Source organism: Ovis canadensis, chromosome 2 (genome assembly GCF_042477335.2).
Source record: "Ovis canadensis isolate MfBH-ARS-UI-01 breed Bighorn chromosome 2, ARS-UI_OviCan_v2, whole genome shotgun sequence".
Classification (NCBI taxonomy): domain Eukaryota; kingdom Metazoa; phylum Chordata; class Mammalia; order Artiodactyla; family Bovidae; genus Ovis; species Ovis canadensis.
Genome location: NC_091246.1, coordinates 60,601,298 through 60,628,262, shown reverse-complemented (window position 1 = coordinate 60,628,262; position 26,965 = coordinate 60,601,298). Strand labels below are relative to the sequence as shown.

General features: G+C 39.5%; 1 protein-coding gene and 1 long non-coding RNA gene across 4 annotated transcripts in view; one reads left to right on the top strand and one right to left on the bottom strand.

Moving 5' to 3' along the window:
- PRUNE2 (prune homolog 2 with BCH domain) overlaps window positions 1–26,965 on the bottom strand; it is a 291,389-nt gene that overhangs the window by 19,379 nt on the left and 245,045 nt on the right. For all 3 annotated transcript variants that reach the window (XM_069576309.1, XM_069576310.1, XM_069576307.1), the window contains exons 10-15: window positions 24,603–24,682; window positions 20,708–20,908; window positions 13,677–13,850; window positions 5,357–5,459; window positions 4,580–4,711; window positions 3,416–3,502 (exon numbers count right to left, since the gene is read on the bottom strand). In XM_069576309.1, the coding sequence (XP_069432410.1) occupies window positions 3,416–3,502; window positions 4,580–4,711; window positions 5,357–5,459; window positions 13,677–13,850; window positions 20,708–20,908; window positions 24,603–24,682 (777 nt within the window). The remainder of the gene's footprint in view (window positions 1–3,415; window positions 3,503–4,579; window positions 4,712–5,356; window positions 5,460–13,676; window positions 13,851–20,707; window positions 20,909–24,602; window positions 24,683–26,965) is intronic.
- On the top strand, window positions 10,989–25,828 carry LOC138433519 (uncharacterized). The gene is made up of 3 exons (XR_011254339.1): window positions 10,989–14,051; window positions 15,025–15,142; window positions 24,513–25,828. It is a non-coding gene; the product is annotated as an uncharacterized lncRNA (long non-coding RNA).

Below are 26,965 nucleotides of genomic sequence, written 5' to 3'. Positions count from 1 at the left end.
TTTTCCTCTTGGTGTATTGGTATCTGCTATTTCCTCTACCAGGCTTTAGCTAGCCAATCCTATTCTTCAAAACTCACCTTGAGGATGCATTCTTCTGGAAAGCCTCTCTTGATGCAGACTCTCTGTCTTCATGCTTCACCCATTACCTTAAAACTCACCCTCACTCTGAGTTATCGCCCTCTTCAGCTTCCTTTGTACCTGTATTGTAGCTGCTTTCTTGTCTACCTGGGTCAGCTGCCAGGCTGTGACTTCTTTGAGGAAATCAACTGAGCTATTTAATTTCTCAACCTGCAGCACCTAACCCAGTGCTTGACACAGACAGACAATTCATTTTAAAAAAATGAACTTGAGGAGGGAGGGATAAATTAGAACGATGGGATTAGCAGATACCAACAATATATTGAAATAAACAGGTAAACAACAAGGTTCTACTCTACAGCACAGGAACTACAGTCAGTACCCTGCAATAAACCATAATGGAGAGGAATATGAAAAAGAATATGTAACTGAAAAAAATATTCTTTTTCATATTTAGTTACAAGTATGTATCTGAATATGAGAAACTGAATCACTTTGCTGTACACCACAGATTAACACAACATTGTAAATTAATTATACTTCAGTTTAAAAATACATGAACTAAAAAAAAAAATTTGCTATATACCTGTATCATAGGTGTTACCCTTTAGCAGTGAAAAGACCTATAATACATTTTAGTGACCTCTTTTTTCAGGTCAAAAATTTTGTTATGCTGATATAGATTGATTCACAGAAGGATCTTTAAACAGGGTTTTATATGATGAAACTGTAGAACATAATGTTTAAGTACTTGAAATATGTGTTCTTTAGAATTAGGTAGACACTGGGTTCAGAGCCTGAGTTATCATTTCTTAGCTATGTTACCATAGACCTGGGGTTGGTAAACTATGGCCTGTGGGCCAAAGCCAACTTATTACTGGTTTTTTATATCTTTGCGCTAAGACTGGTTTTGCACTTTTTTTAATGGTTGTAAAATGATTAAAATAAGACTATTTCGTGACATGTAAAACATTTCAGAAAATTCAACTTCAGTGTTCATAAATCAAGTTTTATTGGAACACAGGGACACTTATTTATTTACACATTATCTATGGCTTTTGTCCTACCATGGCAGAGCTAAGTAGTGGTGATTGAAATTGTATGACCCATAACACTTAAAATATTTAATATCTGACTCTTTACAGAATGGTTTGCTGGCTCCTGGTTTGAACAATTTATCTGACCTCATTTAACCTTAGGGTTTTTTTCCTACAATACAGAAATAGTAAACAGTGCCTCCTTCAGAACATCACCATTAGGATTAAATAAAATAATGCATGTAAGTACTCAATAAATGTAAACCATTATTATATGTAATTTACCACAACACTACTTGCTATAATTTAATTATTTTTGTTTTAATTATTGGGGCTTCCCTTGTGGCTCAGCTGGTAAAGAATTCACCTGCAATGTGGGAGACCTGGGTTTGATCCCTGGGTTGGGAAGACCCCTAGGGAAGGGAATTATTATTATCTTGAAACTCCCTTAAATAAATGTTGAATTAGAATTCTTTTTCATACTCACCATAATAAATATTTACCAAGGAGAAATATATTTATTTTAAAATAGAGCTGAATTATTAAACAAGCATCAGTGAATCAATATCAATTCTAATGTTTGCTTTTTTACTCATTAAAAGTTTGTATAAGCTCTTCATTGTACATTTATTCCTAGTGCCTGTCAAAGCATTTTCTGCTAATCTTAAAATTAGTAGCTTTTTAAAAAATATATCTTAAAAGCTTGTATTATGCTTTAAAGTAATTTAAAGCGCTCTTTTGCCAGAGGAAAACTAGTTGAATCCTGCTACCCAGTTGTTGGAAGTAGCAGATGGGAATGCTAAATAAATATAAGTGAACACAGAACAAAAAAAGGAGATTCTGGAAGGCACAAAACACACAATTTCTAATTTAAAAAAATAGATATGAAACAAGCAACAAAGGTTTACTGTACAGCACAGGGAACTATAGTCAATATTTTATAATAACCTATAATGGAAAATAATTTGAAAAGTAATTATGTGTATATGTATAACTGAATCACCTTGCTGTGCACCTGAAACATGGTAAGCCAACTATACTTCAATAAAATAATATAGTAATAAAAAAATATAAAAGATTTTAACCTTTAATTTTTTTCTCCAGAAGTGAAGTGATCAGAATTTTTCTTACAGATTCATTAATAACACTGAGACAGAAAATTTTCAGTTTATATAGTGTGTATCTTGATGTTAGGCAAGTTCTAATTAGCTGATATATAGTTGATTCACAATATTATATTAGTTTCAGGCCTACAACTTAGTGATTCATTATTTTTATAGACTATACTCCATTGACGTTATTATAAAATGGTGCCTATTTTCCCTGTGCTGTACACTGTATCTTTGTAGCTTATTTATTTTATACCTAGTAGTTTGTACCTCTTAATCCCATACCCCTATCTTGCCCCTCCCTATTCTATTTTTTAAAGCTTTCTAGAAAATCTGTAGTGTCCCTCTCATTTAACTGTCTCAGTTTTACTATGTAAGAGGCATATCTTACTTTTCTTTTCATCCCCAAAATGTAATGTTATATAGCATCAAACACAAAATAGATGATGAACAAATATTTACTGATTTGAAGTGAATTTAAACCAAGAAGCCTCATGGATGATCAAAACAAAGCTCTCAAAATGGCTGTACAGACTCTTAACTCACTTTAGGTGACCTACATGGTATTTGTTCAGAGGAAACAAAACAGTTAAGGTCTGGCTTATGTTTCTGTCCTTGATGTGTCTTTAATTTCCATTGTCATGGTACTCCACCTCTTTGATTCTTTACAAAATACCATATTTCTTAAATGTGTGTGAAAGTCGCTCAGTCGTGTCTGACTCGTTGAGACCGCATGGACTATACAGTCCATGGAATTCTCCAGGCCAGAATACTAGAGTGGGGTAGCTTTTCCCTTCTCCAGGGGATCTTCCTAACCCAGGGATTGAACCCAGGTCTCCTGCGTTGCAGGTGGATTCTTTACCAACTGAACTATCAGGAAAGCCTTTATTTCTTTAATACTACCATCTATTCCCTTTTGTCATATGGCATGGAAACCTCACTATTTCATTTTCTGTGTTTATAGCAAGCAATATAGAGGTCATGTTTTATAATTATAGGGGGAAAGTAATTACTATGAAAATATACTCAATCTTAGAGTCTCTTGCTGGGCAGTCCAAAGTATATTTTCAGGAAAGACAGAGGCAAAACATATTATCCTAAATACTCTCTTGGTTTATGAATTTTTGTGTAGAGGAACAATGAATTACATACTTTAAAAAACTAGTACTTTTACTGTAATAATGACTATACCTTATAAAAGGTCGTGTAACTGCAAGGATTGTTCTGATGAACCAAGATGGATGAACAATGATGAATGATTTTAAATTCTTCCTCAACCTGTTTTGAAAAAGAAAAAAAATTATTCATAACCTATTTTGAATGGGAATTAAAGTATGTGTGTGTGTATATATATTTATATAAATATTAGGAAGTTCTTATGTAAGTTACTGTCATCTGGTAGGCAGGTATAGAATGCAATGATTAACACAAAGAATGCCTTTGAGATATAATTTGAAACTTGCATAATTCAAACCTTATTTTCCCACAGAAATAAATGTAAAATAGAATGGTGGGAGTGCATAAATCTATAACCATCATGGCATATTTTCGTTTGACGATGCTATTCATTTTTGTCAGCATTATTTTTAATATTTTGAAATGAATACCCTGTTCTACTGAGCCTGGGTTTCTTCCTGTGTATGATGAAAGCATGTGGTTATTTGGCCTTCATATTAACATTTTGGATATCCTGGCATATTTTTCAGCATTAGCAATGCTACTGTATGTATGTTTGGATGATTAACCGATTTTAGTTACTATATCAGGGCACTTGCATGTTGCTTTGCAGGGAGCCACATCCGAGAGAAAGCCACACTATAGAAGACATCATAAATTTGTATGCTTATTATGACAGTTTTCCTGTAGATGGCAACAATGTGTTTGGTTCTAATAAAACCAGTATGAATAGAAGTGATGTATCTTGAGGAAGGGGCACACACAATCACCAAATGGGCCGGAGTTAACAGTGGATGTTGAAATAAGGGCACATCGGTTGCCTGAGTCGCAATACTGCTAGTGCACAAAAAGGGCAGCAAGGCCCATGATACCAGTGAAGAATCATGGACGTTGATTTATCAGCTCAAATTGCACCTCCATATGGCAATAGCATAAGCATACTTTAAAATGCTTGTCGCCAAGTTTGAGATTAGTAACATTTAACAAAATCTAGGGAAGATTTGCTTTATTTAAAATTTTAGTGATACTTTGATTAATATTTTAAAATTTATTATCTCAAATCAGCATTAATTCAGTGTTCCTAAATTGTGACTGCATTTTTGATAAACTAAAAGGTCACTGGGGATGGGAGTTATTGAGGAAGTCAAAATAGTGATTAGCTAATGGAGCCCCACATACCGTCTGTCAATCATCTGGTAACATTTCTTCATCCAGCCTAGCCCTGGCATCTTCCGTCTTGGGGTCGCACCATTCAAGTACACAATCATATAGTCTTCAGCTACCATCAACTCTAAAGTACTTATTACGTATCTGATTACAGGAAGGAAGAGAAGTGTTTTCAGTTCCCACATGATAGAGTTCATCTTATTTCACCATAATTATATAATATTTAAATTACAGGGTGTATAACATTTAAGAATGGTTGCACATATTACCTCTTCTTCCTGAGAAGAATGTAGTTACTTAAGATCACTTCTCTGAGAGTATTACTCATTTATTTGCACAGTTATCTTTTTTTTTTTTTTTAATGCAGGTACACTTGAAAAATCTGTGGGTTAGAAACCCAACTTTCAAAAATATCAGCAATGCTATTGTATACTAAAGGACCAGTCAGATTAAATAAAGGCAGATATAAATGAAGTCAGGTTATTATCAGCTGACTAAGAACATGTTATCAGGGAACCAAAATAACACTTCACCCAAAAAAAATGTTACAAAATTTTAAAATACAGGCCAAACTGTGTTCATTTTGTTTTCAGTGCATTCTCCTAACAAAACAGCTCCTCTGAAGCTTTCAGTCTCTTGAGCAATTTTCCTTGATACAGATTTCATTGACTTTTAATCAAAGGCTTAGAAAATTCTACATCATCTGTTTCCTTTTATTAAAGATGTTCTATCTGCCATTGCATCCCCACAGACATTAACTCAAAGCATTTTACTGTAAGCATCACTCACAGGAAAAGATTTTCCATGACATAGTGGTAGTCGGCCCGACTGCTGTCTGGCAGAAAGCAGGCGGCAAACACAATGATGGCATTTAGGCCGTCCCCATAGTATCCTGGGGGACAAACAAAAAGACATTTGTGACCAACTGAAACTCTGAACAAGATACTATTTAACCTGAAGGATAAATCTGGAAGCCTTGGCAAGTGTATGTATGTGGATGTATTAGATATATCTTTCAGTTCAGTTCAGTTGTTCAGTCACGTCCGACTCTTTGAAACCCCATGAATCACGGCATGCCAGGCCTCCCTGTCCATCACCAACTCCCGGAGTTCACTCAAACTCATGTCCATCGAGTCGGTGATGGCATCAGTGACTATTATAAAGACTATATACTTCTATAAGTATATACACATATAATTATCTTGCAGTGGTTAAGATACAATACATATTGTGAATATATTTGCATATATAGGGCACCCACGTATTATGGATGATTATATGTATTGTACGTAGTCGTATAAGTGGGTTATAAATGTTCAACTTGAAAACAAAGGATGGTGAGGCAACACTTTTTGACTTAAGGGCTTCTAATTTATATAATAAAAAAGCTAATCTAGATAACACTCTTTCCTTTAACTGCTAAGAGAGAGATTCCATTTGATCCTTTTTAATATGTCCTAGTTGTAGTCAACTCTGTGTTCCTTGAAAACTCATCTTTGAAACATGTGGCAGATGTTGGTCAAGTCTCTACAAATTTGTCTATAGAATCGCACGTGTCTTTCAGACTTAAAAATGGAAGCAATGCACTGTACTTTTATTTTTTAACATCCATTTAAAAATATTTGTGATTGTATCATATAACATAGTTCTAGGCTTTAGAAACATTAGAGATTTCCTCAAAGCTTTGAGTGGGAGGACAGAACACACCCTGAAGCCTGACTGATCAGAACTTGGCATGTTTCATTTTTTCAGAACTCTAAATACCCCTCTGGTGATTACAAGGCAGTAAAATACTGGCTAGATATAGATTTGGATGGGCTTAACTCTCGAAAAGCAGTTTAATGAGATGTTTTCTACAAGGATAGAGAGTATGACTCTGCCACAAAAGAGGTGGGGGAAGAAAGTGATACCAACTAAAAATACATCAAATTATGGGTTTGTGTATATTACTAATTTGAGGCTGCTGCAGATAATGCTACATATCCTAGAAGATGCTACCTATGTAAGTGTATACCTGATGCAACATGTTTGCAAAACAGGACTGCAGTAGCTTCCCTCTGGATTTTTTGCTTTAGTCCCATCTTTTCCAATATGTAGGTATCTTGCCAATTTTTTAAAGGAGGTGGTATGAAGGAAAATGGCATAAGGAGATATAGTTTCATACAAGAAGTGTTTGTTCCACAAATAATTTCATTTAGGAAGATTCATAACTGAATAGAAATCCACAAAGGATAGGGTGGCTTAATGATATTAATCCTAACTCCACTAAAATATGCAATTAAGGCTCAGTGCAATGAAAAAGAGAGTTCATTAAAAGAGAAAATAGACACAATGAATCCATCTTAAAAACAAGCACAAAAGCATCCTTTTGAAGACATCAGGAGAGGCAGAGACAAGATAGCAGAGTAGGACTTGAGCTCATCTCCTCTCAATGAAAACACCAGAATCACAACTAACTGCTTGCTGAACAACCATCAACAAAAAAGACTCAATCCTATCTACCACTCCCACCCCCTGCAAAAAAAAAGATATTTTACACCCAAAGACAAAGAAGAAGCTACAAGAGACAGTAGAAGGGACTCTTTCACAATATAATCAAATTTCAGACCTCCTGGGTGTGTGAACCACATACTAGAAAATAATTATATTGCAGAGGTTCTCCCACAGGAGTAAGGGTAGTGAGCCTCACATCAGACTCCCCAGCTTGGGGTCTGGTATTGGGAGGAGGAGCCTTCAGAGCATTTGGCTTGGAAGGCCAGTGGCGCTTCAGTACAGCAGTTCCATAGTACTAGGGGACACAGAGACTCCACTATGGGAGAACACACACGGTTTAATGTGCCTTGGGGCCCAGGGCAAAGCACCTACCTACAGGTCTTGGAGGATCTTCTGGGGAGACATGGTTGGCAGTAGCTCATTGTGGGGTAAGGACACTGGTGGTGGACATCCCAGGGAATACCCATTGGTGTGAGCGCTCCTGGAGGTCACCATTTTGGAACTGAGACCTGGGCCCACTCAGCAACCTGTATGCTCAGGCCAAACAACCAACAGAGTAGAAACATAGCCCCTCCCACCAGCAGATAGTGAGCTAAAAATATACCCCTTAACATGGCCCTACCCACCAGAGGGACAAAACCCAGCTCCACCCACCAGTGGGCAGGCACCAATCCCTCCCACCAGGAAGCCTGCCCAAGTCCCTGGACCAAGCTCACCCACCAAGGGGCAGACACCAGAACCAAAAGGAATTGCAATCTTGCATCTGGAATAGGGGCTGCCCTGGTGGCTCAGGTGGAGAAATGGAGATGACCACAAAAACAGACAAATATCTTCCAAACAAAGGAACAAGATAAAGTGCCAGAACAACTAAGTGAAGTGGAGATAGGCAGTCTACCTGAAAAAGAATTTGAAGTAGTAATAGTAAAGGTGATCCAAGATTTCAGAAAAAGAATGGAGGTACAGACAGGATACAAAACATGTTTAATAAAGGCCTAGAAGCTTTAAAGAACAAACAGAGATGAACAATAAGTGAAATGAAAAATTCACTAGAAGGAATCAACAGCAGAGGAAGCGAGGAAGAACGCGTAAGTAAGCTGGAAGGCAGAATGGTAGACATCACTGCCGGGGAACATAATAAACAAAGAAGAATGAAAAGAAATGAGGACAGCAGCCCGCATGGTTCCTCTGTCCATGGAATTCTCCAAGCAAGAATACTGGAGTGGGTTGCCATTCATTAAACACACCAACATTCACATTATCAGGCTTCCCTGGTGGCTCAGATGGTAAAGAATCTGCCTACAATGCAGGAGACCCAGGTTTGACCCCTGGTTCAGAAAAATTCCCTAGAGAAGGGAATGGCTACCCAATCCAGTATTCTCACCTAGAGAATTCCATGGACAGAGAAGCCTAGCAAGCTACAGTCCATGGGGTTGCAAAGAGTCGGACACGATTGAGTGACAAACACTTTTCACATTATAGGGGTCCCAGAAGGAGAAGAGAGAGAGGGAGGGCCTGAGAAAATATTTGAAGAGAAAATAGCCAAAAATTTCCCTAATATGAAAAAGGAAACACTCAGAGTCCAGGACGTGCAGAGAGTCCCATACATGATAAACCCAAGAAGGAACACTCAAAGACACATATTAATCCAACTGACAAAAATTAAAGACAAAGAGAAAATATTAAAAGCAACAAGGGAAAACCAATAAACAAAATACAAGGGAATCCCCATTAGGTTATCAGCTGATCTTTCAGCAGAAACTGGAATCTAGAAGGAACTGGCAGCATTATTTACAGTGGTAAAAGACAAAATCTATAATGAAGAATACTCTACCCAGCAAGGCTTGTTCAGTAGAGAAATCAGAAGTTTTATAGACAAGCGAAAGTTGAGAAAATTCACCACCACCAAACCCATGTTACAACAAATGCTAAAGGAACTTCTCCAGGCAGAAAAGAAAGGGGCCAATACAAGAAGCAAGAAAATTACAAATGGAAAAGCTCACCAGTAAAGACAAACATACAGTAAAGGTAGGAAATGATCCACACACAAATAATATAACAAAACCAGCAATTGTAAGGAGAGTACAAATGCAGGATATTGGAAATGCATTTGAAATTAAGAGACTAGTAACTTAAACCAATCTTGTGTATGTATATATATATATATATATATAGAGAGAGAGAGAGAGAGAGAGAGACTGCTATATCAAAACCTCATAGTAACTGCAAACCAAAAATCTACAATAGATTAACACACAAAAAAGAAAAAGTAATCCAAATACAATACTAAAGATAGTAATCTAATCACAAGAGAACAAAAAAGGAAAGAAAACCTACAAAAGCAAATCCAAAGCAATTAACAAGATAGCAATAAGAACATACATATCAATAATAATTTTAAATGTAAATGGATTAAATGCTCCAACCCAAAGACATAGACTGGCTGAATGGTTACAAAAGCAAAACATGTATAAATGCTATCTACAACAGACCTACTTCGGCTCTTGAGGACACATATAGACTGAAAGTGAGGGGATGGAAAAAGGTATTCTATGCAAATGAAAATCAAAAGAAAGCTGGAGGAGCAATCAATACTGATAGACAAAATAGACTGTTATGAGAGAAAGAAGGACAATACATAATGATCAAGGGATCAATCCAAGAAGATGTAACAGTTGTAACTATATATACACCAAATGCACGAGCAACTCAATATGTAAGGCAAATGCTAACAGCCATAAAGGAGAAATTGACATGTATGTACTGCTATATTTAAAACAGACCACCAATGAAGACCTACTGTCTGGCACAGGGAACTCTACTCAATATTCTGTAATAACCCATTTGGGAAAAGAATCTGAAAAAGAATATGGATAACTGAATCACTTTGCTATACACCTGAAATTAAGACAACATTGTAAATCAACTATAATAAAAATAAAAATTAAATTTAAAAACTTTAAATGTAAATGTCAGGCTCCAGGGTGTCAGGATCATTTCGAGATTGTGACTGCTCAGTTTGTTTGATTTCTTTTTCTATTTCTAGAGAATTTCTAAGAATGTCTTTTTTTTTTTTTTAAGGAAAGACTGAGGTTTATAAACTACTTCAGAAGTCATCTTAAATGGCAATTCATCTCTTTGTGTCACTGCTGTCTGTCCTTGGAATGTTGTAGTAATGCGTTTGCTTGAGTTTATTTAGCCAAAGGAATACTGAATGGTCAACTTACCATGTCCTGATCAGTGACTAAGTTGGGAATGGCTCTTTCTATAGAAATCACTGAAATTGACAAATGATGGATTTTGCATATGTGGGCAGAGGATTTGTAGGAAGAGAAGAGGCAAAAGAAAGAGAAGGCAATGAGGAGATGTAGTATGTAAGGAAGGAAAGAGAAAAAGAAAGATTTTGTCATGAAAGTTTTCCTTCTAAACCAAGAGCCATGCCATCACTGTCAGGCTTTGGAGCTATTCCAGACAGCGACTGCTGGCAAAGTGCAATAACGTGAATGAATAGGACCATTTGAATTTTGTTCTCTGCCAATGCCTCCAAGGAGGTCAGCTAACCCAGTTTCTATGCTAAATATGCAGCTTACTCAAGTGAAGTTCCCTGTCAGCAAGTGCAGAGTGCAAGTGAAGTTTGGCTTTTTAGACCATGTATTTTATCAGACTCTCTTCTCAATAATAGTGAGGTGAATTCAGAGGGTATGTGCTGAGGTGTGTGAGCTATCCCACCGTGGTGTCTCCTGGGACCCTCGGAAGCAACGATGCAAACCTTACCTGAGGCAGGACAGAGAGGCATGAAAGGGACGGAACACAAGTTTGCTGGCCAGCAAATGGAATGGAGAGAGAAGGAGAGATGCCACAGGCGCGACCAAAACACACACACACACACACCAGCCTGCAGCTCTTCTCCTCAACCTTCCCAGGGTCATTTGTCCAGCAACACTGCAGAGGGTTACCTGAGTCTCCTACAATGAATGAGAAGTAAAAACACAAGACAGGAGACTCCTCGTTACAACATGTTGGCATGAGTGCCCTTGGCTATTTAATTGTGTTCCCTGCTTCAGGTTCCAAAATGCCAGTTCTAGCCTCAAAGTGACCCCACACTGTGAGCTAATCCAAACCACCCAGACCTCTCCTTGCTTTTCTGTATAAGCAGATAGCAGGATTGTTACTCGTGGGCTCGCAGGAGGTGACACTGGCTTTGAGATCACCCTTTTCTTACTGAGGAAGTAACCAAGGCCCAGGAGAGTCAAGTGATGACCAAGGTCACAGTGTGAGTGGCGCTTGAACTCTGTTCTTCTCTACTGTGTACAGGGACTCTGGCCACAGCTCATATGAAGTCACCAAAGCTGAAGGCTGAGTTATTTGTTCAGATACTGCTCTCACACACAGATATTCCCAACTGGTGCAGACACTTGCAGGGCCTGGCTTTGCAGCAGACCTCAGCAGTGCTTTTAATCACTCCCAGCTAGCTGTCCAGAGCACTGGACAGCTGGCACTTTCTTTCTGGCCTGAGTGAGAAAACATTCTCATAGCAAAGTGCCAGACACCAAAATGACATTTCTGTTTGCTCTGGGCGCTGCTTTTTAAATGCTCATCAGAAGCCAGGGTGACAAAGTCAATGGACTGAGAACTAGGGAGTGTCATCATTAGGTCTGAGAAAGTGATATGAGTTTCCAAGACAGCAAAGCTTTGGCAAATTCAGAAGTAACGCGTGAACTGTCTTTACCTACAGAGCAAAAGGCTGGTCAGGGTCGAGAAAGGGGTGGCATCTCGCTCATGATCTGCTGGGTGCAGCCAGAGGCACATCATGCAGGCCGGCACCTGGAGAAGGCCGAGGCAGAGCCAGGCAGAGAGGGAAGGCAGCCTTCTCTCTCCAACAAACCAGACGGTCACACAGACAAATAAGGAGCTCACAACACGGAACGGAGAGGAGCAAGTGCCAGTGGGAGGGGGTGGCAGGGAGGAAGGGCACTGCAAACCAGGTTATCCCTGAGCTAGCAGGTGTTTTTGCAAAGAACATGATGGGCAGAGGCAGTCGCTTTTTTGGACTCCAGTGTGCTGACGATAATCACTCTATCCTGATTCAGGCAATAGAACCATGGGCTCCATCCACCCAACTTCACTGTGGTTGAGAGAATAAGCAGGCCAGTCTGCTGAGCTAATGAGAACTTGGCCTTATAAAGCACGGGAGCCATGAGCCTGCCTTCTTTACCACAAAGAGACTACTAATTTATGACCTGAATGGTAAAAATGTACAGGGAATGTCACTGGGCGACTTTGATTCACTTTGACACACTTTTCTACATTTGTTCTACTTTTTACAGGCTAGTTTATAGTAGCCTTTGTTTTCTTTTTTTTTTTCTAACGAACAAACAAATCAAAATTACCTGACGGGTGGTGTAAAGGATCTTCTGGGAAAATCTAGATAATTTCGGATTGTGGTTTTCATTAGAAGAACAACAGGATTGACTCCATGGCCAGGTGCCTGTCATTTTGAGCAAGATTAAGCCTGTTCTCATTCCAAAGGCCTGTGGGCAAGGTCTTTCTCAGAGGAGCTCTCACGGGGCCATGTTACCATTTCAGCTCAAATATTGAAAAAGGAAGGTCGGGGCCAGGAACACCCATAGGCGTTTCCCTTCTCTGTCATGGGTGGGAGCCCTGGGTGGTCTTGATACTTACATGGAGGGAGCAATGATTGGGGCAGAAAGGGGGAAATCTGTGGTGAAGGGGACTTGGAAGGAAAAAGCAAAACATCCTTCTACTTGATAGGAAACCAAAGCTCAAGGTTTAATGCAGTACCAAGACACTTATTTCCCTGTCCTTGTTAAGGAAGACAGAACAATTGCCTTGTCAGCTTTCACTTTTCCTAGAACAGGTGAGTGGTTAAGGTGGTGCTTCAGGGCTGCAGGAGAGTCATGCATGCAGCGGCAGCAAAAAAAAAAAAAAAGCCTCCAAAGCCACTTATATTTTCTGAAGTTGACAATGTTCAACGTGTCATTTGTGCTCCTGTTATTTATTTTTTTTGTGAGTCCAAAATTCAGGCCCCTGTAGTTCCAAGACAGCAGTCAAAATATGAAACAGAGCTTTTTCTCTCCCTTGTCCCTCATGAAGCAGGTGGAGGCTGTGGCTAGAGCAAGCTACTGTCAGGCACAGAGGTAATGGAGTTTATAGAAAAGCAAACTTTATGTGAGGGTAGGGTGGGGAAGGGACCAGCCTGAGTCTCATAGATTTCCTAAAGCTTCTGAAGAGGATTCAAAAGATCGTTCTGGAATTAAAAGCACCTCTTACTGCAGGCCATGTCAAAAACAGACTTGCAAACAATTCAGTTAAAACCCTACAAGCAATCCACAGGAATTCCATACAGACGCTATTGAATTGGACAACTGTGGCTTTCAAGAAATTTGCACAGAAGATGACAGCTATCATATGTGGTATGAAAGGCATTTTTCACCTTGGAAAGTTACTTTTGTGTAGTAGGCTTTCCAGTGTTCACTGAATTGCATATGAATAATACACACAGTTCTACAGTGCCCTGAATGTTGACTGTGTAATGGCATCAACATTGATAGGGATGTCATGCTGCAGAGAACCTTAGTTTGGTTTTGAGCTCCACTACCTCCGTGAGAAATGACTCTCCTGTAGGGCTCGATGACCTTCATGTCAATCCGCTGCTCCTGTTCTCCAATCACCACGGTCCTCCACAGCCGGTTGTCCTCCCGCTCCTCTTCCGCCGTATATTCTGGAATAGACTCCGACTCTTGGCCAGAATCTTTGTTGCCTGTGGAATCCTCTGTAAATGAAGCACAGAGCAAGGATGAATGGGCAGGATCTCTACAGGTGAGGCAGTTCAACAAGTAGCTACCTCCTGGCAGGCTCAACCTGATGAACTCCTTGTCCTGTACAGCTCCCAGCGAGCTTGACACCATCCTGACTTCATCAGGGACACTCAGTGAGGCCTTCCGGATTGACAGACTGCATGACCAATCCATTGGTAAGGCTAAGCTGAGGGTGGGGATAGGAAAAGGGCTGGAGCTGTCTTGTGTCTGTAGTGGTCAAGATGGGGATAGACTGGGTGCTAACTCCTCCCTTGATGATACAGGTTGAGGCCTGTGGTCTTTCTGATGGTGTGCAAAGCTATTATTCATCAGGCCTTATTTTCCTTGGGTCACATTTATTGGTGTAACCTGAGTGCTCAGAGTGCTCTGGGGCCCCTCAGCTCGGTAGCTTGATGATTCTGCCAGCCTAGACCTGTACTCTAAGACTCTAACAATGGGCTTGAACCTTCTCTATTGGGATCACATCTGGAGATTAATTTGATGTAACTTCTTATAAGTTTTTCAAAATATGCTACACAAAGATTTTACAGTAAGTGAGAAACAACCTTATAAATCAGAAGTGCTCCAAGCCCCCAAATTCACAAGACTCTTACTTGTTGGTGCCCAAGGTAATGAAAAAGCCCACTGAGCATTCTTGGGGAAACATTTACTACTCACTCTTGTGCATCAAAAAAAAGCAACTATATTTAGTTTTTTTAAATAATAAGCAACAATTGCTTCCCTTTTTACTTCAAGTACTAGTAGAATTTCACAATGGTTATTCTTTGTATGTTTATGTAATTTGGTAATAAAGGCTTATTTATAGTTTTCACAATAATTCTGTGAGGTGTTATCATTCTTAACTTTCCATTTCATAAGAAATTGCCTTTGATTTACACCACACTTGCATTCTTTCAATGGCACTTTGATAGCAGTATCAGCAATATTTATTAAGCATCTACCAAATTACCAGGCACAGAGGAGATGTAGTGGCAGACATGAAACCAGTGCAAAAACTCTGAAGCAGTTACCTCAGATCTCAGAATCAGGAAGGAAATATAATCGAGCCCTTACCTTTGCGACTCTTCTAAGCTATCATACTGTACCCTGAATGTGTAATTGTCTCAGTCTCATTTATTTTATTATAAGGCGGTGAGCTCCTTGGGCTAAGGAATCATGCCAATTTCATCTTTAACATCTGCCTCCACCAACCCGCTTCACACTCAGCTTGGAAACCTGCACAGAGTTTTCAGTAGAACTTGGGAAGGTGAGTGAGTAAATAAAGCTTGGACAAGTTCCTGGAAATACAGGTAATCTGTAAGGGAGCCACAACAGGACTGTTATGTTCCAGAAGATGTCACAAGACAGATTCAAACATGTCTAATTACCTGTGACTTAGAATAGCAAAGTGAAGCCCAGTTGGGAAGCAGTCCTAGCCGCTTCTGCCAACACCAATAGCTACCACCACCTACAGAGCCTGGCCTCACTCTGGCTTTCTCTGCATTCCCACCAGCACTCGCTGCTTACTCAGGACAGGAAACTAGCAACCTTGGCTTCAGATTAAGCACTGTGTCACTTGTCCAAGTCCATCCATCTGGACTCCCTATCTGAGATCCCTTCCAGCTTTCCTCCTCCCACTTGAGTTAGGGCCCTTGAATGCCCCGCACAGCTCCCCTTCCCGGAACCCTGTCTTCCCACTTGTCTCTGTTCTCTCAGACCTCTGGGCGCAGATGTGGTTGTCTTCTGAGGTTCCAGTATACACCTGCTCTTATCTACATTGTAGGCATCATCGCCAACACCTCTTTACCCTGTTTGGGACCTCTTTTCCCCACCTCTTTTGATTGATGTAAATTAAATAAGGAGTTCTATAATAGCTAGGGGTACAGTACACTCTCTTAAGGTGTTGAATTCTAGAAGTCAACAATATAAGCTAGTAGGAAGTAAAGGTACGTTGTTCTACTCCCTTGAATTAACAGTATCTTCCTGATCTTAATAATTCTTCTGCTACAACTATAAATTGCCATCTTTCCCCTGCCATCATTTTCTCACTATTTGCAGAAGTTTCAGGGCTCATTTAAATCTCTGTCCCTAGGCCCTCCAAATTTAGTGTTTGGTCTCGCTCTCATCACTAAGAAAGGCTTGAGTTTCTTTGTCTTCTTTTCTGAATAATAAGCTTTTCTCCCTTGCTGCTTGCTGTTGAAGTCAGTTAGCCCTGGTACACAAAGGAGAAGTCATCTTGAACATTTTATTTCGGTCTTTGATGAGATGATTTAGTACACAGGCTCTGAATATCCTGTGCTGAAAGATCACAGTGAGGAATCTACTGTCAATCATACGAACCATTGGAAGATGAGGTCAGCTGTGGCCTCCAGTAGGGACATACATCTGTAAAGGGGACTTGGTCTCTATGCTGTGCCCTTGCACTGATAATGGGAATAATCTGAAAATGCCCTCAAAGACATTCATTATGTTTGAACTTCTAATTTTTTTAAGCCAAAGAGCAGCGCCCCCACCCCCCCCATTTGTATCATCTTTAGAAATCATTCCCAGGAAGAAAATGAGTTTAGATATTATTATTCATGACATATTTGATCACTAACATAGGCATAGTTAATAATATGTGAATCTTGAACATACTATGTATTAATCTAGACTACTGACCTAGAGAATAGGTTGAATGTTTACTAATTTAATTTGTAGGAGTGCTTCCTCAATGACACTTCATCATTCAAGACATGTTTAATATTATGCTAAATACCCAAGGAGATTTATTAACTAGTTTTTAATTTTCATTCTTAATATACCTTTCATCTCTCCCTTTTATTGCTACTTAGTATCAAATGTGTATCCAGGTATTGTTGAGTTAGAAGCATATATAGTTTTAGGGGGAGGGAGCTTTTAAAGGAAAATAATCTTTTTTTTTTTTTTCCCAAATTGTTCAAAAGCATATGAACATATCTCTACAGACTTTTCCTGACAGAATGAAGCTTTCTCTTCTGTCAGTATCACAAACTGAGAAAATACTTTTTTCCTGACGAAGTATGGTTCAGTCCAGTTGGAAAGAGCAGAGCTGGGATTCAAACGGGCTTTCTCCATTCTCCTTGCTATTGCTAGTGTTGTGAAGGTAAAGTTGCTCAGTCGTGTCTGACTCTTAGCGACCCCAAGGACCACAGCCTACCAGGCTCCTCCGTCCATGGGATTTTCCAGGCAAGAGTACTGGTGCCATTGCCTTCTCCAGCTAGAGTCCTAGGCACATCTTTCGCCCAGGTGATAAGAGTAACTTTCTGATGGTCTTCCCACTTTCATCTTTTCATACTCCAGCCCCTGCCCCCCACTCCATTTGAACTTTTTGTTAGAGGAAAGACATCCTGTGCACAATTAAGAAAGTCTTTAAAGTTCTTTAGAACAGGTATGTAGTTAATTGGAATGTGAAAACTCAGCACACAAAAATATAAGGAAAAATCATCTTTTCAGACCACATCACCATTATCATGTAAGGCTGCTTGTGGGTAAAACAGAATAAGCTCCACACTGGACTGGTTTATAAGCAGAGTTAAAACGGAGTTGATTTCATAAGCTGGTTGCCTGCAGGCTGTGAAAATAATGACCACAGAAACGGAAGTTAAATGAAGTGACTACCTGATTATCTGGAGAAAATGTGAGGCTACCTTATTCACACAGGAAACTGTCCGTCATTAGGGGTTAGTTTTAGAAAAGATAAACGAGGTCACTAAACATCGCTAGGAGCCTAGGAAGAAAACATACATGAGCACATGGATGTTTCTTACAGCGTTCTTACCAGAAATATTCAGGCTAAAGTTCTTTATCATTTTTCCATTTCCCTTACAAAATGCCTTTGCTAAGATCTGAATTATGGTAAAAATAATTCTGTGGTCAGTTTGAAAACAGAAATATGTCATCATAATTTTTTCTGACCTTTGGATATTTTTAAGTTTACAGTATTAGTTTAATAAAGTATCTTTACAAAAGCTGAGCTCCCTTATTAAAAAAAAAAAGACTAATCTGTTAAATCCTTCACCATCTACATATTTCTGATATCTTTGGCATTTATAAATATCAAAGGACATCAAGCCCCCATTATATCATCCTTTGAATGGTATTTTCCAACTATTCGGACACAATTATTAAAGAAAGTTGCTTGCAAGAGATGACCAACTTAACACCTTTTGATAATGAGCTTTAGAATTTCTTCCATAAGCAAAATCACACCGTGGGGCAAATAATCTGGCATCAATGTTTGGTCATCAGCTACTGACTGAAACAGGCAAATGGTGTGAACATCCTTCAAGCACTTGGGAAACTAAGGGCCCTCAAGCCACCCCAAAATGGTGGGATTAAAAGAGCATGTAAATGTGAAGGTGGGTCATTAGGCTTGACTTCAGGTATGCTATCCTAACATAGAAAAAGACCTTCCTGTTCATTGTCAGCATATTTGTGGAAAAGGAGCATGGCCCAGGAGTTGCAGACAACAACTCAAGTTTTGTGCTGGCTCTGACATTTACTAGCTATGTGACTTTAGGTGGATCACTAAACCTCTGAGGGTAACATAATACCTGTTCACAGAGTTGACATGAGGATTAATACAGTTAATATTTATAAAGCAGCTGGCACAGATCCTTGACACACAGCAGGCACTAAGAAAAGTGTTCATTAAATAAAATTAATTACTGACCAAACACTTTTAAAACCCTGTGACTTAAAAACTCCAGTTTTGTTTAGAATCTATATGCCTAGTTAGAACACTAACATAAGAAACAAAAACAACAAAACTGTGCAGCTTTCAAGCACTACTTTCATACTTTGAGACTCTAATACACATTAGACTCCTTTCTAGTCAGTTATCTATGTCTGCATTATAAAATATAGCTATTCAGATATACTTGGGGTTTCAACATGTATGCTGTTGTTTATTTAAAATGGTGACTGAACATACTCCTTTCATGTGAAAATCAAGGTGGACTTTAAAATTCAACTTACACTAAAATTATCTTCTTTAAGACCTAAAAGTAGGGTTGTGGCTGTTAAACTGGTTCTTTCAACATAACTATGTCGACTAAATAGAAAGAACTATGTCAGCAAGTGGCAGCTCTAATTACCAGTTCGCTCAGCCACCACCACTTGGCTTGACAGTTTTACTATTTATAAAAATAAAAGGTTCAGATGTGGGGTGACATGGTTCTCCAGGGCAACAGAGAAGTACAGGGGGAGGAGAGGGAGGGGCCCGCAGGGTCATGCCACAGCTGTCTTCTCTGAGATTTTAAGTCAATGCATGATTTTTACACTTGAAGGTTTATTAGCAGGAAAGGGGCTGGGACAGCTGGAGGCAGCTGGAAAGGATGGAGTGGCTGAGGAAGAGTGTCTGAGATGAAAGAAAAGAATAGGAAGTCAAGACCTTTCACCTCCTATTTGTGTATTTCAACTCACAGGGTCAAATATCCCGATAACTGTATGAATCTAAGCACATGATAAAATGCAATATCAAATCTCTACTTAAATATAATAAACTATAACGTAAGTAGTTGAGCTACATCCTGTTCTCTTAGCTTGAGGAAATAAAGCTTTCCACACTGTGAAAGCCGGCTCTGAGTCTAGGGCTGGTTGTGAATGTAGCCCTGGTTGCTCAGTGACCATTGCTTGAGTTAATTAAGTATTCTGAGGTTACTCTCCTAATTTCCTAGTTACATTTTTCTATGAAGGAAACTGCTGGAATTAGCATGGATCTAAAAGTCAGGGCATCTGTTCAATTGTGGTATTTCTTTTTTTTTTTTTTACTAATTTTCACAATATATCAAAGCAGTAGATATAGCCAGGATTCTCTTACTTTCAAATCCAAATTTACAAAGTTAAAGAATGCCACCCTGTAAAGCTGAAACTACATGATGCCATTTTTTAAAGCAAATTCTGTGTATCTATTTCTTAACAAAAGCAATTTCATTGAGCAAGAGAAAGACCTGGTAATCATAGAATATAATATGATATAATATAGTAAGTCATATAATAAGACTGGTAATCATATCGGGAATGCCCAGGTTTGATAAACAAGTTTTTAAACTTCTGACTTTTTATTCTCCCTCCACCACACTCTACCCCATCCCTCCCTCCTTCCTTCCTACTTTATTGGTGATATAGCACCAAGCATAAGAAAGTCTCTGGCCTCATGGAGCAGACATTCTAATGGGAAGAGAAAGATAAGTGAGATCCAAACAGTTAAATTATATGATTTCAATTAGTGTGACACATGGAAAATAAAATTAATACTGAGGTAGACTGTGCCCAGATGGTGGGGGTAGCGTGGATACACAGAGGTCAAGGAAGGCCTCTCTGAGGAGGTGACATCTGATGAAGATCTGAATAAAAACAAGGAACCACCCATGTAGAATGTGTGGGAAAGAACATTCCAGACCATGGGAGGTTGTACAGAGAAATTGTTAAGCTCTATTTTTCCACTTCAAGTTTTATCTTCCAGATTAAATTCTCTTTCTCTGCAAACCCAGTCCTAATTTTCTTATGACACAGAATGTAACAGTTTTCTCCCAATCTCAGCCAAACATAAGGCCTGGCATAGAGCAGGGGTTTGACAAAGGCGTGATGGTTGTGTATGACCTCTGTGAACCACACCTGTTCTGTCCAGATCTAAACCATCAATCATGACCACTTATGACCTGAGATACAAACAGAAGCTTCTAGAAAGCACAAAAAAAGCAGCCAGCAGCAGCACAATGGGAGGTTTGTTCCTAATGCCACTTAGATGCCATTAGATATGATTAGATAATCTTTCACTTCACTTCCGCCTGCCAACGTGGCAACTTACCATGGCCAGTGTACTCAAAAGAATCTGCTTCATCGGGAGTCTCAAGTTCATCCACATTGATATCAATCTCATCTGGACTGTCCAAGTTATCATCAGAGAGAACAGACCCTTCACTTTGATCCAGAGACAGATTGATATTTGGGGCTGTGAGTTTGATTCTCCGAGGATGAGTGCTGTCAAGATCCAGAGAATTAGGAGGTTCTAAAGAAGATAAAGAGCAGCAGTAAGTGTTAGACCATCATACACAGGACTGCCAACAGTGGGCGTGGCCCCAGTGGAAAACAATTTAAGGCCCTTTCAGCAAAGGCTCCACCTGCTAAAAGTCCTTACTTAGGGTTTGGACCCCTTGACCAGTAGGCCTCAGTACTGGCTTGCTCCAGCCACATCAGCTCTGGTCATGCAGAAATAGGAAGTGGGAGTCATTGCTAAATGGGCAGAGATTTAGTCTTGAGACGGAGAAGGCACCCTACTCCAGTACTCTTGCCTGGAAAATCCCATGGACAGAGGAGCCTGGTAGGCTGCAGTCCATGGGGTCACAAAGAGTCAGACATGACTGAACGACTTCACTTTCACTTTTTACTTTCATGCATTGGAGAAGGAAATGGCAACCCACTCCAGTGTTCTTGCCTGGAGAATCCCAGGGATGGGGGAGCCTGGTGGGCTGCCGTCTGTGGAGTCACACAGAGTTGGACACGACTGAAGCAACTTAGCAGCTAGTCTTTAGAACTGCCCTGTTCAGGTTTTAAAACCTGACACTGACATAATATTGGGTTACATTTTTTATAATGCTTATTAAGAGACACGATTAAGCTTTACACATAACTTATACTGATTCAAGTAGACTTTATTCCTGTGGAATAGAGGATATGAACTTTATCTGTTATGTTTACAGATACTCCCCACATACATCTCTTTAGTTCCTGGCAACTCTGTTATGAATTTTCCTTGGCTGGCATTCTTTCTTTTTTCAAAAAAACTGAGGCATCCTTCCAGATTACATTCCTTGGTCAAGCAGTCATTACTTCTTATGCCAATATTGCCTGACACTGGTTCTTGTACCATAGTGATAGTCTCCTCTTGTAAGGCTCATGGAATTAGCTCCCTGTAATATGCATCTTGTTGTTCAAGTGCCTTTCACTTATCAGAAGCAGAGCTGGAGAAGTAATCTTTACCCAAGTTGATCCCAGCTAAACAATGGTACAGAGACATAGTAACAGTAAAAATTTCAGGATTCCCTATAACAAAAGGTTTTGAAGGCCATCTAATATACCTGTCAATTCTGCAGTTCTGACTCTGGTCTTGTCCCAAGGAAGCTAACACTGTTTCTTTGTCATTAAGATTTTTTTTCTGTATAGAACAATACCTAAACTGTATTACTTTATGTATTACTTGGGAAAAAAGTTTCTATTGACCAATAAGTTTGTAAAACATTGAGGGGCTTCCCTGGTGGCTCAGATGGTAAAGAATACGCCTACAGTGCAGGAGACAGCATTCGATCCCTAGGTCGGGAAGATCCCCTGGAAAAGGAAATGGCAACCCACTCCAGTATTCTTGCCTAGAGAATTCTATGGACAGAGGAGCCTGACAGGCTACAGTCCATGGAATCAGAAAAAGTCGGACATGACTGGCTGATTAACACACTTGTTGACTAGTAAGTTTGTAAAACACTGGGATTCCACAGGGATTCTCAGAGGTGTGCTGTCCAAAAAACATTTTTGTGATGGTAGAAATGTTATATATATGGCTTCTAGGCACTTGAAGTTAGTGCAATTGACAAACTGTATGTTTCAAGTTGGTTTTAAATTTTTATTAACTTTAATAGCCACATGTGGCTAATAGCTACCCTACAGGACAATGAAAGCTTTAGCACCTTTATTATTCAAAAGTGAATTGTGGGATTGAGATTAACATGTACACACCACTATATATAAAATAGGTAATTAACAAAGATCTACTGTATAGCACAGGGAATTCTATTCACTATTCTGAATAACTTACATGGGAAAAGAATCCGAAAAAGAATGGATTATGTTTATGCATAACAATCACTTTGCTATATACCTGAAACTAACACAACATTGTAAATCAACTACACTCTAATATAAAATAAAAATTAAATTTAAAAAGCGAATTGTGGGAATTCCCTGACGGTCCAGTGGTTAGGGCTCTGCACTGCCACTGAAGGAGACCAGGATTCGATCCCTGGTGAGGGAACTAAGATCCCACAAGCCACACAGCATGGCCAAAACTTAAAAAAAGAGAAAAGAGAGAGAACTGGGAATCTGAACAGTGGAGTAGAGTGGAGCAGTGGCTCCGTGCTTACTCTGCCACAGAGCACTTAGGAACAGTTATGTCACGTGATTAGCACTTTGAAGAATATACTTTAAATACCTGGACAGAAAAAAAAAAAATTGGCTCCCTACTTTTTCAATTCTAGGCTTGACTAATAATCTCAAGATTCAGGATCTAGGTAAGATCCTATAGCTGGTATAGTGCAAAGGAGAGAGCCTAGTACAAAGTGGGAGTCATACAGGTTGCAACTAAAAACTTTACATTCCATTTTGTATACGCCTTGGGTCATAATCTTAGAGGGTAGTTTGGGGTTTTTCTTTTTTTTTTTTTTTAATAATCAGGATACTAAGCATTCTTAATATCAAATCACTAATTTTATTTTTTTATTTTATTTATTCTAATTGGAGGCTAATTACTTTACAATATTGTAGTGGTTTTTGCCATACATTGACATGAATCAGCCATGGGTGTACATGTGTTCCCCATCCTGAACCCCCCTCCCTCCTCCCTTCCCATCTCATCCCTCAGGGTCATCCCAGTGCACCAGTCCCGAGTACCCTCTCTCATGCATTGAACCTGGACTGGCCATCTATTTCACATATGATAATATACATGTTTCAATGCTATTCTCTCAGATCATCCCACCCTCGCCTTCTCCCACAGAATCCAAAAGACTGTTCTATACATCTGTGTCTCTTTTGCTGTCTCGCATACAGGGTTATCGTTACCATCTTTCTAAATTCCATATATATGCGTTAGTATACTGTATTGGTGTTTTTCTTTCTGACTTAATTCACTCTGTATAATAGGCTCCAGTTTCATCCACCTCATTAGAACTGATTCAAATATATTCTTTTTAATAGCTGAGTAATACTCCATTGTGTATATGCACCACAGCTTTCTTATCCATTCATCTGTTGATGGACATCTAGGTTGCTTCCATATCCTGGCTATTATAAACAGTACTGTGATGAACATTGGGGTACACGTGTCTTTCCATTCTGGTTTCCTCAGTGTGTATGCCCAGCAGTGGGATTGCTGGGTCATAAGGCAGTTCTATTTCCAGTTTTTTAAGGAATCTCCACACTGTTCTCCATAGTGGCTGTACTAGTTTGCATTCCCACCAACAGTGTAAGAGGGTTCCCTTTTCTCCACACCCTCTCCAGCATTTATTGTTTGTAGACTTTGGGATAGCAGCCATTCTAACCAGTGTGAGATGGTACCTCATTGTGGTTTTGATTTGCTTTTCTCTGTAAATCACTAATTTTAAACATTCTCACACTTAAATATAAATTTGGTGAACTTAGATGTTGGTTAGAATTTGGTATTATGATAAAAAGCAACCATTATCACAGGAACTGAAAACGTTGGCAGATCTAGGCATGGCTTGGGAGACAAAGGGTAGCACTCGTTGGTTATTTAAGTCAACTCTGTAATTAACTACATCAAGCCTAACACCTCCCTCACACATTTTTTTTCCTCCTCTCTTCACCTCTATCACTGAAATCACAAGTTGGATGCACAGGAAATGGTTCTCTCACTGAATAATGAACACGTTTGGATATAGAACACCGCTGAAAGAAATTAATGAACACTCTCTCACCCGGCCTCATGTCTGCATCAGTGGGACTCAGCATTCCCTCCTCAAAGCGGATATCCATCCCTACATCCTCTGACAGCAGTCTGGAAAAAAAGAAAAAAAGCAAATGGTGTAAAACACTGTGTGGGATTTCATTTTCTTTGAAAAGGAAACCCTAAGATTCCAGGACAGTATTTTCAATAAACCTAGTACATGTACTGAATTCACGTAAGTGGCCCCAAATTAGAAAACAGACTTTCTGCAGTTACTGTGAATGAGAACCTCAGACACAGCTTTTACCCTGTGCACACTGAGAGTCACTTCCGTCAGGTCACACAAGTAAACACACCTCACAAAATTCAAAACCAGGAAAAGTCAATAACTAATAAAATATATTTAAGGAGACATGTAACTTTTTTTCTTTCCAACAAGAGATGTCATATATACTCTGGAGTAAGGACAGAGCTGACTTTGTATGTATCTCTTCCTCTGCGTAAATTTGAGCATACTACTTAAACTGCTGTGGGTACAAGAAAGCATACATGCTGGTCTTTCTCTGTAAAACAGGGATAAACCACCTACCTCACTGAGCTGTTGAAAGATTAAGCAATGAATGTAAATTGCCTGACATCCCTGAGGAGGTACCAACTATTAATATTTTCTTTCCTTTGAATATTTAAAAATTCATTGTGAATTGCACATTGAGGAAGATGGTTTTGGTCATGAGTTACTATCTTTTCTAATCAGTTTTGAACCTGGGACTGTTTATACTAGCCCACTTGGTAAGATTAGTGGAAGGGGAACAGACAAATACTGAGGAAACTGCGGCAAATTTACATGCTTTTGTAGGAAGCTAATCACTGTTGTGTGGTGTTGGAGAAGACTCTTGAGAGTCCCTTGGACTGCTAGGAGATCCACCCAGTTCATCCTAAAGGAAATCAGCCCTGAATATTCATTGGAAGGACTGATGCTGACATTGAAACTCCAATACTTTAGCCACCTGATGCGAAGAACTGACTCATTTGAAAAGACCCCGATGCTGGGAAAGATTGAAGGCAGGAGAAGGGAACAACAGAGGATGAGATGGTTGGACAGCATCACCAACTCGATGGACATGAGTTTGAGTAAACTCTGGGAGTTGGTGAGTGGAGGCCTGGCATGCTGCAGTCCATGGGGTCACAAAGAGTCAGACATGACTGAGCAACTGAACTGAATTGAACCACTGTTCACAGTAAATTCCCCTTGACTTATTTTTGTCTCCTGACCTTCATTCAGTACATCCGCATTTGTCACAATTATATATTTTTCTTCTTGGGGGCTTTCATGTAATTTCTCTCATCTAGGGTAAATACCTCTGATGTAGGCACTCTTCTAAATTTAAACATGATAAACCTTTGTGTTAAAGTCCTAAATTTAATCCCTCCCACTCCCCCTCCCTCTCTTATTGCAACTCCTTTCCACCTCAATCCAGGTCTACCAAACATTTGAATTTTGCTTACCTGGATGATCAATTTTTTCGGGATCCAAGTTAAACCCCGTACTGTCAATAAAGCCTATGATGTAAACAAAATCCCACATCCCTAGTGATAACAACTTGCTTCACTTATTTAACAAATATGTACTGTGTGTCTGCTCTGTGCTAAGGATACAGAAGACTGAAATAGACCAGCCTCATTCTTGTCATGAAAATGAGATGATGGAGTTAAAATAATATTGACTGCTACCAACAACTCAGAGCTGCTCCTGAAAGAAGTAAATGCCTTCCTCCTTACCTGTCAACCCTACAGACCTCTTCAAAAACATAAGGAATTTCTTTCTCCATACACTTGCTATAGCTTCTGCCATGTATGTTCTCTGAAATGAGTCCTGCAGCTTAGTTGAAGAGAGCGAGGGGTCAGCATGTGAGCCATAGACAATAATGTAATGGCAGGAATAAGATAACTCCTGCCAGAGACACACAGCACTGGGAGGCAGCAAACTGAACTGCCCAGCAGTGAAGGGGGGAGTGGTGGGCAAAGAGAAGGCCTTCTAGGGGCTCCCGTTTTGAAAGACCTGGGACCCAGAGGGATAGTTGTCTGGGTTTCCTGTACTGCTGCAATTTTTCAGATCTCCCTACAATGGTGCCTTGTCATCTGGGTGTGTTCTCCTTGACGTCAACCCTGTAGGACCTGTGACACAGCGAAATTCTGCTGAGAGCAGTTACATTCAAATCTTAGCTCCATCCCTTACTGTGTCACATGGCAAGTTATCTAATCTTTCTGTGTCTCCCTTCCCTCACCAATAAAAAAAAGAGACTGTGCAATGCCTAAGAATAATATTGAAAGAAAAAAATGCTGTCTCCTTTATTGAAGTTCCTTTTGCTGTCTGTTGTATCTGCTTTCTCCATT